The 14,417-nt window shown below is 43.9% G+C and overlaps 1 protein-coding gene across 1 annotated transcript in view; it reads right to left on the bottom strand.

Moving 5' to 3' along the window:
- The window catches only part of LOC126199211 (uncharacterized), a 253,999-nt gene that overhangs the window by 62,573 nt on the left and 177,009 nt on the right, over positions 1-14,417 (bottom strand). The window contains exon 3 of the mRNA XM_049935990.1: positions 3,421-3,650. Within this exon, the coding sequence (XP_049791947.1) occupies positions 3,421-3,650 (230 nt within the window). The remainder of the gene's footprint in view (positions 1-3,420; positions 3,651-14,417) is intronic.

The raw sequence follows: 14,417 nt of genomic DNA, 5'->3' as shown, positions 1-14,417 counted from the left end.
GTCCAGCTGTTATTGTTCGGATCCAAGTTTTGTGACACTGCCGCCCTGGATTAGCCGAGCAGTCTAAGGCGCTACAGTTATGGACTGTGCGGCTGGTCCAGGCGGAGGTTCGAGTCCTCCCTCGGGCATGGGTGTGTGTGTTTGTCCTTAGGATAATTTAGGTTAAGTAGTGTGTAAGCTTAGGGACTGATGACTTTAGCAGTTAAGTCCCATAAGATTTCACACACATTTGACATATTGTGACACTACTTTTTCCCCATGTACGTCCTGTAGGGGTTCATTCGGCCCTGAATTCATTGTTGTGGATGGCAATGCATGACCCCATCTAACTGCACAGATGGAGGAGCTCGTGGAAGGAGAGGATATTCGGGGAATGGACTGGCCTGTTTTACCGAGCACATGTGGAATGCGTTGGACAGAGGTACTGCACGACGACCATTTGCATCAATGATCATCCAACACCTATCAACCGCCCTGTACCTCCAGACATGCTCACAGAAGTATAGGATGAATTTGACTATCATCTGGATGCTTGCAGTGCGTCCAGTGAGAAGCATATTGGACATTTTTGAAAGTTACATGAAAACTCTGCTTCTTAACGTAGTTGTAAAATTCACCCCAATATTGTATGAGCACACCTAGAATAGATATAGCCTTGTAAAGTCTGATGGCTCTTTTGAAAAAAATTCTTTGTGGCCTCTCAGATTTTCTCTGCGCGATTGATTAATAGTGCGCTTCAGTGTGTTCCGCCGAGTTGCTGTTTCGTTTTTCTGCACAGCATTTCGAGGACCGACCAAGCCGTCTTCTTCAGGTGCTGCGTGGTCTCCAACCATTTTTTTCCCCTATGCGTTAGTGAAAATTTATTTATTTATTTACTCGTTAAGTTCCGTAGGACAAATTGAGGAACAAATCTCCAAGGTCATGGAACGTGTCAGTACATGAACTTACAACATAAAAGTGATAACACATAAAAATAAATGTTTATGAACCTGAAAAAAAGTCTGTCCATAAGTTTAAGTAAACGTTATCAGCAATGCAATAAGAATCAGCTTAATTTTTCAAGGAACTCCTCGACAGAATAGGAGTGACCCATGATGAAACTCTTCAGTTTCGATTCGAAAGCGCGTGGATTACTGCTAAGATTTTTGAATTCGAGTGGCAGCTTATTGAAAATGCATGCAGCAGTATACTGCATACCTTTTTGCACAAGAATTAAGGAGGTCCGATTCAAATGGAGGTTTGATTTCTGCCGAGTATTAACCGAGTGAAAGCTGCTTATTCTTTGGAATAAACTAATATTGGTAACAAGAAACGACAATAAGGAATATACATATTGAAAGGCCAATGTCAAAATACCCAGACTCGTGAACAGAGGTCGACAAGAGGTTCGTGAACTCACACCACTTACTGCCCGAAACGCCCGTTTCTGAGCCAAAAATATCCTTCTAGAATGGGAAGAGTTACCCCAAAACATAATACCATATGACATAAGTGAATGAAAATAAGCAAAGTAGACTAATTTACTTGTCGAAGTATCACTCACTTTTGATACCGTTCGAATAGTAGAAGTCTTTGAACAAGATCCTGAACGCGGGCTTTCCACGACAGCTTACTATCTATCTGAACACCTAGAAATTTGAACTGTTCAGTTTCACTAATCATATGCGCGTTCTGTGAAATTAAAACGGCAGGTTTTGTTGAATTGTGTGTTAGAAGCTGTGAAAACTGAGTCTTACTGTGATTTAACGTTAGTTTATTTTCTACAAGCCATGAACTGACGTCATGTAGTGCCCTATTTGAAACCGAGTCAATATTACACACAACATCCTTTACTACCAAGGTAGTGTCATCAGCAAACAGCAATATTTTAGAGTACAGGTATTCAGAAAATTACTGTGTATTTACAGTGCATTTCGGAAATGACGCCCACGGGCGGCTATACAAGTCCAAACCCGCTTGATTGTACTGGAAAACAAGTTCTGCAGATGTAATACGTTTCTCATGTACTCAGTTATTTCAGCCTTTAAGTCGCAAAGCATGCACGGGCAATTACGATACACAACAGATTTCACTGCTTCCCAAAGAAAATGGTCTGGTGGAGTAAGGTCCGGCTAGCGAGGGTGCCATAGCTTTTTTGAGATAACACGGTACCCAAAAACTCCTCCAGAAGGCGCATAGTGCTGTTAGCTGTGTGCCCAGTAGCGTCATTTTGTTGAAACCTTGAGTATTTGATTCGTCTTCCTTTACCAGACCACTGAAATCGTGGATCAGTAAACAATAACGTTCACTGTCCACGATTTCTTCAAAAAATAAAGGTCCAATAATGCACCGCGCCATATGGATACAGCCACCAATACTCAAGTTTTCTGATCATGTAATGGCGTTTCAAGCGCAGCTCGAGGATTCTCCGTTGACCACAATCGATTGTCTTGTGCAATGGTGTTTCAAGCACAGCTCGAGGATCCTACGTTGACGATTATCAGTTATCTTGTGTGTTAATATGACCAGACAGGTGGCTTCGCTTGTACAGATGATGAGATTAAGAATATCAGAGGCACTCCTTTCAATTAAAAAAATGTAAACCATTAGCAGGAAAGTCTTCGCTTTTCGTGGTCCGCATCTTTCAATTCTTGCACTGCTGTCAGCTTATACTGGAACCATTTCTGTGTTTCTCTAATCGCTTTATGCGCGGTTGCAAGACTCATATATTTTTCTTGTGCCAGCTAGCACAAAGATTACGCTTGACACTGTTGCATGGAATCATAAATATCCAACAATTTCTGTTCGTTTAGTTTAGTTGGTCTTACAATTCGTTCGGTATCTAACACTGAGCCTGTCTCTAGAATTTCCTCAGTAAATCGACGAACCACATTACTATGAGGTACAGCTGTTTCTGGGAATTTTTCAGCAAATGCCTCCCGCACGAAATCTGTATGTATGACCTCGTCGAAGCAGATGTCAAACATGAAAAATACGCTCATCAGCTGAAAGCGCCCTACATTTAAAACAAACTGAACATGTGAACACGACGCCTCACATTCCATAGCTTTTATCAACTGAACCAAACAGTTAAATGCCACGCAACAGTAGAACGAATTACAAAACAGTCGCTTATCCAGAAAAAAAATAGTTCTATCAACTTTGTCTCGAAATTCCGTTACAATCTGTATCCGTAGTCGTAGTTCAGTAAACATCGAATTTTTGAATGCACTGTTTTTCATTAACTGTTCTACATTTTCATACGAGGTTTTTTTGAATTATATTAAGCAGAAGTTACACTTTTTTTCTTTCATGTTAATGCTGGTAACTCTTGAATGTGTAAATAGCGCGAGACAAATGACTCAAGGAATGATTTATCCGTACAGCATTCTCACTTACTCAAAAATTCAGCATTGACAGAGCAAGCTGAGGGATACTGACCACGCCAGGACCCTGAAGCCTGTCGAGAGGTAGCGCTTGAACGCCTTAAAGGGCGTGTCGGAGTTCCCAGTGAAGATGAGCGGCTCCAGCGACGACGGGAAGGAGAAGAGGATGATGAGCGACAACATCTCGGAGTAGGCCAGGCCGAACAGGTGCTCCGTGGCGAAGCGCTGGCCACGCCGGAACTTCTCTTCGTCCAGCCACGGGGGCGCCTCCGTTGGAGGCGGACCCTGAAAATGCAAAGCAAACAGTCAGTCCCTGTGTGGGCATGTAACTGCCATAGGGGTTGCAAGAAGTTGGGGAGTCAACCCCAACCCAAGTTCCACCTGTCTCCAGACACCAAGAATAGTATCGAGGAGCTACACGACTACAATGACGGCAAAGAAATCGCAGCACCAAGAAGGAGTTGTGAGACATAAACAAAAGTATCGAAAGTGCATCTGAAAGAGGACATGTTTCGAATTCTCACACCATTCATATTAGAGTGGCGCTAGTAGGCCACTATGAGGATGCAGATCAGGTTTGCTTTAAATACACTCTGTAACGGTCATGAGTATCAGTTACGTCTGAGTTGGACTTGGTGAGCTGATGTTAGTCAAGATGCCTTTAACGTGACAAAGATACCATTATTAACGCCTTACTGATCTTGAATGAGGTCGTTTAATAAGAATAGGAGAAGCTGGATGTTCCTTCTGCGATACTACAAAAAGACTTGGCAGGAATGTAGCCACTGTACATAATTCCTAGCATTGGTGGTCACAATGTACGGTCGCACGAAGACCAGGCTCCGGATGGCTACGGGCACTACCGAGAAGGAAGTCCATTATGTTTTGCGTATGGCTCTACGCATCATACTGCATCTGTAGCAGCAATGTGAGTAGCAGTTGGCACCACAGTGAATCAACTAACTGCCAAAGCCATTTGAGACTTCCGTGGTGTCAAGCGAGAGCTCATTGGAGGGAAGGGTGGAGATACGTTGTGTTTTATAATGAAAGTTGGTTCTGCGTCGGTGCCAGTGATGGCCGTATGTTGGTAGGAGGAGGCTGGTAGAGGGCCTGCAGCCAGCCAGTCTTCATGCTAAACGCACTGGACTTACACTTGAAGTTATGGTTTGGGGTGCGATTTCGTATAACAGCAGGAGCACTCTCGTGATTATCCGACGCGCCCCGACTGCAGATTCAAACGTCAGTCTGGTGATGTGACCTGTTGAGCTGCCATTGACGAACAGCATTCCAGGGATTGTTTTCCAACAGGATAACGCTCGCCCACATAACGCTGTTCTAATCCAACATGTTCTGCAGAGTATCGATGTGTTGTGTTGCCCTGTTCGATCAGCAGATCTCCAGTCGGGCACATGTGGGAGATAATCGGAGACAACTCGAGCGTCATCCACAAACGACATTAGCCGTCCCCGTATTGACTGACCAAGTGCGGCAGACATTTAACTTTATCCGCAATCTGACATCCGGCACCTGTAAAGCAACATCCATGCACGTTTGCACGCTTGCATTCAACATTCTGGCGGCTACATCCTTTTGTCAATGTACCAGCATTTCACATTATTTACAACTTGTCTCCCACTTACATTAACCTGTGATCTTGCAATGTCAGTCATTTAAATATGTTACCTAGACAAATGTATTCCCGAAATTTCATTATTTTACATTAATTATTTTTGGTGCTGCAATTTTTCCGCGTCATCATGTATCTGTATACATACATACATACATACATACATACATACATCCTTTCCAAACCACTGGAATTGATTTGTTTGCCAGTCTGCAGTAAACTAGTAGCAGTGACAGTCTCGGTGTAGTAACTTGCGTTAGTAATTTTAACAAGACCGTTAATGCTAATCTGTGACTAAAAGACAACAGGGCTCGTTTTGTCTTTGTTTTTTTTTCCATTTTTGGTAGCTCGTAGTTTTTGTAGTGTTTCCTAGCACCGCCTGGTACGCCGCAGTGGCGTAGTTTTGAATATGATGGGTACGGCGAAACATCCTCCCTAATTTAAAGTTATATGAAAAGCAGATGAATCAAAAGTAAGAAACTGTGTCAACATGAATGACGTCTATGGATTGAGAAGTTCTGTTCATATACATTGCCACCGTCAAACTTTAAAGCAAGGTGTGATGCGTTTAAAAAGTGCAGGGAGGTCACGCAGCGTTCGAACTCCACAAAACATTAATGCAGTGAGGCGTTCATTGCAGCGGCCACAAAAGAGATCTTCTCGAAAACGATGTAGAGCTCTTCAGTTATCTGATAGAAGAGTGCGGGGAATTTTGCAACAGAACTTAACATTTCATCCGTACAAGATAGTTGTTGTTCAGCAATTATTTCAATGTGGTCAGTACATGTGCAAATATCTTTGAAAATGGAGCTGCTGTGGTCTTTTGCAGTGATGAAGCACATTTTCACTTACCGGGATGCGCTATTCGTCAAAACGTCTGACATTTTACTGGACAGAACCCTCGTGAACTTCATGAAAAATCGTTACGTAACGACAGTGTTACTGCATGGTGCGCGGCTGGAGAAAGAGTCGGTATAATTGTTCCTTACTTATTTGAAGGGAATGGTGCTACTGCGACAGTAAACTTTCAACAATAAACTCTCACGATCAACGCTATTTTTGAACCAAGACTCAGTACCTCGCAAATTCACAAGGTACGGTTTCAACAGGACGGAACCACCGCTCACGCAGCTCAGATTTCTCTCCAAGTGTTGAGACAGATGTTTCGCAGGCGCTTAATTTCCTTACGAGGGGACGTCCGCTGGCCAGCACGATCACCGGACCTTACACTGTGCGATTTGTTTTCTCTGTGGCGGCAGCTTAAGGGTGACGTGAGGTGTTCAAACATCGGCCGAAGACTTTTGCCACCACTGAGAAATGAAATATAGAAACAGTTTCTGAAGTCGCTTGCAACAGTGCACTGGTAATGAAGGACAGTAATTGAGTGACACATTGTTTATAAATGAAAAATTCCCACCGTATTGATATCATTCATGTCGATGCAGTTTCTTAAATATGTTCCATCTGTGTTTTTATTTGAACTTTAAATTAGGGAAGATATTTTGTGGTTTTTCCTCGTCAGCTAGCGAGCAGTTACCTACTTTCAGTAACAGTCTTTATGGTTTGTGGTCGTTTGCATTTGTGTTTTTAAGAAGTTTGATAGAGTAAATTCGTGTCTCCAAAAGAACTGGGATCATTGCTATTTATGTTTTTATTTGTATTTTATAGTGGATAGGGAGCAATTAGTTCTGTGTGGGGATGCAGGAGGAGATGGCCGCAGTTGCGACCAGCTGAAGAAGCTGTTTCTCACGGTCAGCCATCTGTAGGGTAGTAGCGACTAAGAAAAAGGCCCGCGCATGGGCACCTCAAATGGCTCTGAGCACTATGGGACTTAACTGCTATGGCCATTAGTCCCCTAGAACTTAGAACTACTTAAACCTAACAAACCTAAGGACATCACGCACATTCATGTCCGAGGCAGGATTCGAACCTGCGACCGTAGCGGTCGCGTGGTTCCAGACTGTAGCGCCTAGAACAGCTCGGCCACTCTGGCCGTCGATGTATTTTTACAGGTACATTCAGCAACATTAATGCCTGCTAAATGTGTTGCGAATAGAGTTAGTAGTAAAAAAGCAATAAAACTTCATGCACAACGCGGCAGATGTTCACTCATCTCAGTATTTGATGCCATATCTCCTCAACTCCATGTCGTACAAGACGGCGACGTTCCCATAGCGAGACAATACTGAGGAAATTTAGGGAACCGGCATTTGAGGCTGACTGCGGAACGATTCTGCTGCCGCCAACGTACGTTTCGTGTAAGGACCACGAAGGTAAGACGAGAGAAATTAGGACTCGAACAGGGTATATACGAGTATACTATGCTAAAAGCATAATGCTCATACAGTCTTCTTCGAATACACATTCTCTGAAGCCATAAAAGACGATTTCAGGAGAACTACGTCGTCTTTCTACCGAGAATTCGCACTTAAGTTTCCCGAACATTTCTGTTACACTTTCGTGTGGGCTGCACGGCCCTGTTACGATCCTAACAGAGCGTCTCTGAATTCGTTCCATGTCTGTTATCACGCCCGGTACGGACAAAAACGTTCTAGGTCCTTAATATTAGTAAAGGTAAGATCTGTCGTGCTACAACTGGAAACTTCCTAAAAACCCCTCTTGCGTTGGCAGGGTCAACTTTGTATTTAACATCTCATTTTTATTGCATATTCGGATTCTACGTCGAAAATACGTACGGTTAACTGAAGCCATTGATCCTCTTTCGTGGTAGACGGCGCTGTAATAGACAAATATCAAGTGTGCCTGTTTCTGCAATTAAGATTCCACATTTCATAGACGACGTACTTGTACATCTTTTGTTCTAACGGTTAATACTGCTGTTCAAACGTTATTTGAGAGTTGCAAATGTGATTATACAGTACAATATGTTCAGTCGTTTCAGTGTCTGGTTACAAACTACGTTTAGTGTGATCCAGGAACAACGACGTGGATGTAATAGTTTTCTGTTCCCATCGGGATCCGGATTTCGGTGAATTCCCTCGCCTCTCACCTTTAGGGTGAGTACCCACGGCAGGTATGCCTGTCACTATCACTTCAGGACGTTTTACCTTTTTACAATGGTTGTGGTTTGTATTCCGCCCATAGCCGCCTAGTAGTCAGTGCTGTTACGGCTGTTGGATGGAAACGCACCGAAATCAGTCACCCGAAATCAGTCACCCTAATGGCGGGATGCGAAGGCGGCCACCGAAATCAGGTATTCCGATGGTTTGGGGACTTACCACAGTCAACGCCGTAGGGAACAGGAAACTGCGTTACCGTACTAGTATCTTATTTGCCAGAAATGTCAATGTCTAGTCATATTATTTGTGCTGTACAATCACATTTTCAACTCTCAAGTAACGTTTGAACATCAGTATCAATCGTTAGAACACAAAGGTTTACATTTTCGTCGTAAGTTAAACTTAGAATCAAATGTGTCGGTTCTTAATTGCAAAAGCAGGCACACTTGATAGTTGTCGATGTCCATGCCCGAGGCAGGATTCGACCCTGCGACCGTAGCGGTCACGCGGTTCCAGACTGTAACGCGTAGAACCGCTCGGCCACTCTGGCCGGCCATGGGCACCTCAGGTCTCTCTTGGTTCCCCCCGGTCTCTGCTACCGATACACCTTCCACGGTACCAAACACGGATGAACTGCGTTCACGTCAGGGTGAATGGTAAATTACAATCAGACGCGGAGATCATGTGGAGTTGGATTGTTGATATTTTTAAAAATGTCAAAACTCCCGTTATCATCGCCCAATATATCGAAAAATACTATCGATGTAGCAATATATCTGCGGAAAGAATATCGACGTATAGACTTCATTTGTAAATATACTGCCAGCTTTAGAGCTGTATATTTAAGTACTGATTTATTATTAGGAATTCTGTACTTCAACAAGCTAACAGCCTGCTTATCTCCCTCAGAGCAAGAATTGAAAGGAAGACGATGGCACGTTCACACTTGGCGATAACCACTTTCCTAAAAATGGTAACTGCAGGTAAGCGACACAATAAAATGCGTCCGGTGGGACCGTCTTTCGATTTCGTCACATATCGGATTTCTCTGGAATACGTCATGTTGACCTTTCCGGTTTTTCGTTTCTGCAGATGCCATCGACCTAGCAGAAAACAGTTTTACAACCCATTTGCTATACTACTCGTGTGGCCCTCGCTTTCTCACAGTCAGCCACTGAACTCAGCTCACAGAAAAATTACACATATCTTTCACCACTGCGTAGAACTGAAATGAAGAAGTACTTATTAAGTTCACAATCATTGGTTTTGTTATATGTATATTTTCATGTGTCACTTGTAATCTGAATTGATTTGGTAATCCATTAAAAGTGCGTTATTAATTTATTAATTGCGTTTTTTAATTGCTGTGAGAAGTAGCAGAGTCCAGTCGGCGGCGACTGTCATCATCTTCAGACTGTCGTGAAGCCTGCTGGAAAAGGTTCCGCGGCTGATTTGAACTTTTTTTCTCCTATAGTACCGACTGTGTTTCCCAGAGACGTCATTTATCACTTTATTCTTCGATGTTCAAGACGTGTTTGACCTCTCAGGAAGCATCTGCATCACCTCGCCAATGTGTCCTACACGGTCCACTCACGTTAATGTAAGCACCTGTCAGAAGCCTGAATAACTATCTCATCAGTGTTGATTAGCACGAAGAGAGTCAGTGAGATTATGGTAGATACCAAAGGGATGTGGAGCCATTTGACTCCAGTGCCATGGTCAGCTACGCGAGGTTTCTTGGTTTAGGATCCACGGTGCGAGCAGCCCGATAGAGGTGGCCCACGGATTCTCGATTGAGTTAAAATCTGGGGAGTTAGGTGGCCAGGGGAGTGCAGTCAACTCATCCTGGTGCTCTTCGAACCAAACACATACACTGTGATCTGCGCAACATGTTGCATTGTCCTGCTGGTAGATGCCATCATGTCGAGTAAAAAAAAAACTGCATGTGGGAGAGGACATGAACACCAAGCATAGATGCATACTTGCGTTGATACATTGTGCCTTCCCCAATGACGAAATCGCCCAGGGAATGCCATGAAAACATTCCCCAGGCCATAGTGCTCCCTCCTCCTACCCGGACCCTTCTGACGATTGTTGCAAGGCCTTACTCACCAATGGCCATCTGTCCGATGGAGCATACAACGTGATACAACTCAAATCGTTACCTGTCGCCACTCAGTGGATGTCCAGTCGCAGTATTGGCTTGAAAAATTCTAATCATTATCAGAATGGTTCAAATGGCTCTCAGCAGTATGGGACTTAACATCTGAGGTCATGTCCCCCAGAACTTATAACTACTTAAACCTAACTAACCTAAGGAAATCACACATATCCATGCCCAAGGCAGGATTCGAACCTGCGACCGTAGCGGTCGCGCGGTTCCAGACTGAAGCACCTAGAACCGCTCGGTCATAGCGGCCGGCCGTCGTCATGAATGAACAGTAGTCAGCATGGGTGCAAAACCACCCACCTGCTGTGGAGGCTCATGCACAGCAACATTTGCTGATTGCTGTATGAGGAGACACTATTGATAACCCTTTGTTTCATCTGGGCGGTCAGTTGCCCAACGGCTGCGCTTCTATTAACCTACAAACATCTCCACAGCCGTCGTTCACCCCTGTCCTCTATGGTTCGTGGTGTACCACAGTTGCCTCAATGCCAGTTTTGGATAGCGCCATTTTGCTGTTCACTATATACAGTAAGCGCGACACCACGCGAACTGCTTCGAAACTTAGCCATTTGGGAAATGCTTCCACCCTTCGACCGAAAGCCAATGATCATGCCCTTTTGGGCGTGAGATAGATTGCTGCTTTTCCGCATTAACAATGGCATTGTTTTCCGCCTCCCCTCACAGACACGCTTTATACACCCTCCACTGCTAGTGGTGCTACCTGTCGCCTGTGAGTGGTTATTGCACGTTGGCGTCGAACATATGCGGTGGTCATATTCATCTGACTGGACCGTGTATGATGATACACTGTTTCTGCATACTTTCACCAATACTGCATGGATTATTACGCTGTTGTTCCTCTTCAAATTGATAAAACGAATTAGTGCCATATGCTGCTCCTCTTTACAAATGGATGAACCATTTTGCTTCGTCACCTTCAACTTCGCAAGGATTTCATTATGTACCAGGACTGGAGACATATAGAGGAGAGTGTTGTACATGGAGAATAGTGTATCTAGTAGCACATGATACTTCCTGGTCGGTGTTTTAATCAAGTGAGCGATTTTATAATCACATGAAGGAATGCGCACTGGAGACCGCTATAAGGAATTACCGCTATTTTCTACAGTGTTTGTTGTTCTGAGACACGAGGTCATATTTTCTGCAACATTTCTTAATATTTTGAGTTCTACATGTTCAAATGCCATGCGATACACAATTATTCAAAAATGGACCCCATTTACTTGATTTGTATTTCATGAAGTATAAATTGTACATGTGCAGTCTACATACCAATGAAAGGATGAAGTTTCAAATCTTTAAACACAGGTTACAAATGTTCAATGTGTCCTCCCTTTGATGCAGAGCAAGCTTCTAAGCGGTAGCCAAACTCGTTCGACACGCTAAGAAGCTGGTCTTGTGTTACAGAGATCACCTCAGCAATGACACAGTTTCGCAGGTTGGCCAGAGGTGTTGGTAGAGGCACGATGTAAATAACCTCTTTATCGCAGCCAGACAAGAAAAGGTCACAGGATGTGAGACCAAGAGATCTCGTGACCAGTAGTGTAGAGTCAGGTCTTTACTCCCCTTGCGACCTATGCAGCTCCAAGGAAGGCATTGATTTAAAAGACCTCGAACATGATGCCAGTGGGACAGAGCTCCGTCCTGTTGAAAATGAACTCTTATGAATCTTCCGTAAATTCAGGAAAAAGCAATTGGTTCAACACATCCAGGAGCGTTATTCCACTTACAGTGCTTTCCAAAGAAAAAAAAGTGATCCATAAACTTTTGTCTATGATACGGTGCAGAACACGTTTAGCTTCGTCAAGTCTCTCTCAGGCTGCAATTTTGTACGTGGATTTTGCAAACTCGAGAATGCAGAAACCTTCTGCTACATCGTAGCCATCTTACTCACAACTGCCGATTGGCGTGAGTGCCCTAGCGGCCGTTTACGCAACTAGTAGTTTACAAAACAAAAGTATGCAAACTGTTCATGTCCAACTTATACGCCGCGAAATGAAAGTTGAGTTGGCTCCATCGTTTTAAATAACCTCGAATATTAAAGCTATTTCGAAGATGCAGTTAATTCTTACGTTACAAAATTTTGTTGCGAGTAAAATAGTACATCTTTATAAAATTAGTTAGGCTTATATAATTTGTGCACGGTCTAGCCATACTTCATACACTCATGGAACATGTGATATTTGCAAATAAATTGAGTTTCTTTTAAGTCTCAACAATTTAAACTATCTTGGTACTGGAAATTTGTCTTAGTTTCCAGTATCTTCTATTTCAAAACATACTTAACTTGTAAATGATTTTTTACAAAATTTAATACTGAATTAAAATTTAATACTTGATACTTAATTTCATTTCATTAAGTGATAAACACGTAAACTATTAACTATAGTACTGACGAGATTTTCTCTATTGCAATCCTTTTAAATAACACACATCACAAAAAGTTTTGCATCACCTCGGTTCCGAGAGTTCCGGAACCTGTACAGAAAATTGGAATAGAGATCAACATAAACATCATTTCCGCCCTTTTTATTGCTCATGAAAAACACACATTGCATGTTGTACCACCATATAGCGACACCTTCAGAGTTGGTGGTCCAGATTGCCGTACACACTGGTACCTATAATACCCACTAGCACGTCCTGTTGCATTGATGCATGCCTGTATTCGTCGTGGCATACAATCCACAAGTTCATCAAGGCACAGTTGGTCCATATTGTCCCACTCCTCAACGGCGATTCGTCGTAGATCCCTCAGAGTGGTTGGTGGGTCACGTCGTCCATAAACAGCCCTTTTCAATCCATCCCATACATATTCGAAAGGGTTCATGTCTAGGGAACATGCTGGCCACTCTAGTCGAGCGATGTCGTTATCCTGAAGGAAGTCATTCACAAGATGTGCACGATGGGGGCGCGAATTGTCGCCCATAAAGACGAATGTCTCGCCACTATGCTGCCGATATGGTTGCACTATCGCTCGGAGGATGGCTTTCACGTATCCTATAGCTGTTACAGCGCCTTCCATGACCACCGGTGGCGTACGTCGGTCCCGCATAATGCCACCCCAAAACATCAGGAACCTCCACCTTTCTGCACTCGCTGGACAGTGTGTCTAAGGCGTTCAGTCTGACCTGGTTGCCTCCAAACACGTCTCCGACGATAGACTGGTTGAAGGCATATGCTACACTCATCGGTGAAGAGAACATGATACTAATCCAGAGCGATCCATTCGGCATGTTACTGGCCCCATCTGTACCGCGCTGCATGGTGTCGCGGTTGAAAAGCTGGACCTCGCCGTGGACGTCGGGAGCGAAGTTGCGCATCATGCAGCCTATTGCGCACGGTTTGAGTCGTATCACGACGTCCTGTAGCTGCACGAAAAGCATTATTCAACATGGTGGCGTTTCTGTCAGTGTTCCTCCGAGCCATAATCCGTAAGTAGCGGTCATCCACTGCAGTAGTAGCCCTTGGGCGGCCTGAGCGAGGCATGTTATCGACAGTTCCTGTCTCTCTGTATCTCGTCCATGTCCGAACAACATCGCTTTGATTCACTCCTGGACGCCTGGACACTTCCGTTGTTGGGAGCCCTTCCTGGCACAAAGTAACAACGCAGATACGATCGAACCGTGGTATTGACCGCCTAGGCATGGTTGAACTATAGACAACATGAGCCGTGTACCTCCTTCCTGGTGAAATGACTGGAACTGATCGGCTGTCGGACCCCCTCCGTATAATAGGCGCTGCTCATACATGGTTGTTTACGTCTTTGGGCGGGTTTAGTGACATCTCTCAACAGACAAAGGGACTGTGTCTGTGATACAATATCCGCAATCAACGTCTATCTTCAGGAGTTCTGGGAACTGGGTTGATGCAAAATGTTTTTTTTTATGTGTGTACAATATAGTATTTGTTCCTGGGTATACGAGGACCATCTTGTACTTTGGAATACTTTTTCGGCTTTGGAACATTTATTTTCTGGAGTAATTTTTGAAACTTCAGAAAAAAGCTGCAACACACAAAATTTGAATGCTATCATTTAAAAATGGAACAAGAAATTTATTAAACTTCTGTTACAGGGCTGGCTGGCTAGAGGCGAAAGTGTCAAAAGTGGCCGGGCGCTGTAGCCGAGGGGTTCTAGGCGCTTCAGTCTGGAACCGCGCCACTGCTACGGTCGCAGGTTCGAATCCTGCCTCGGGCATGGATGTAGGCGATGT

This window comes from Schistocerca nitens, chromosome 8, assembly GCF_023898315.1.
Source record: "Schistocerca nitens isolate TAMUIC-IGC-003100 chromosome 8, iqSchNite1.1, whole genome shotgun sequence".
Lineage (NCBI taxonomy): Eukaryota > Metazoa > Arthropoda > Insecta > Orthoptera > Acrididae > Schistocerca > Schistocerca nitens.
Note: the sequence above shows the minus strand (reverse complement) of the source record. Positions and strands in the feature narration are given on the sequence as shown.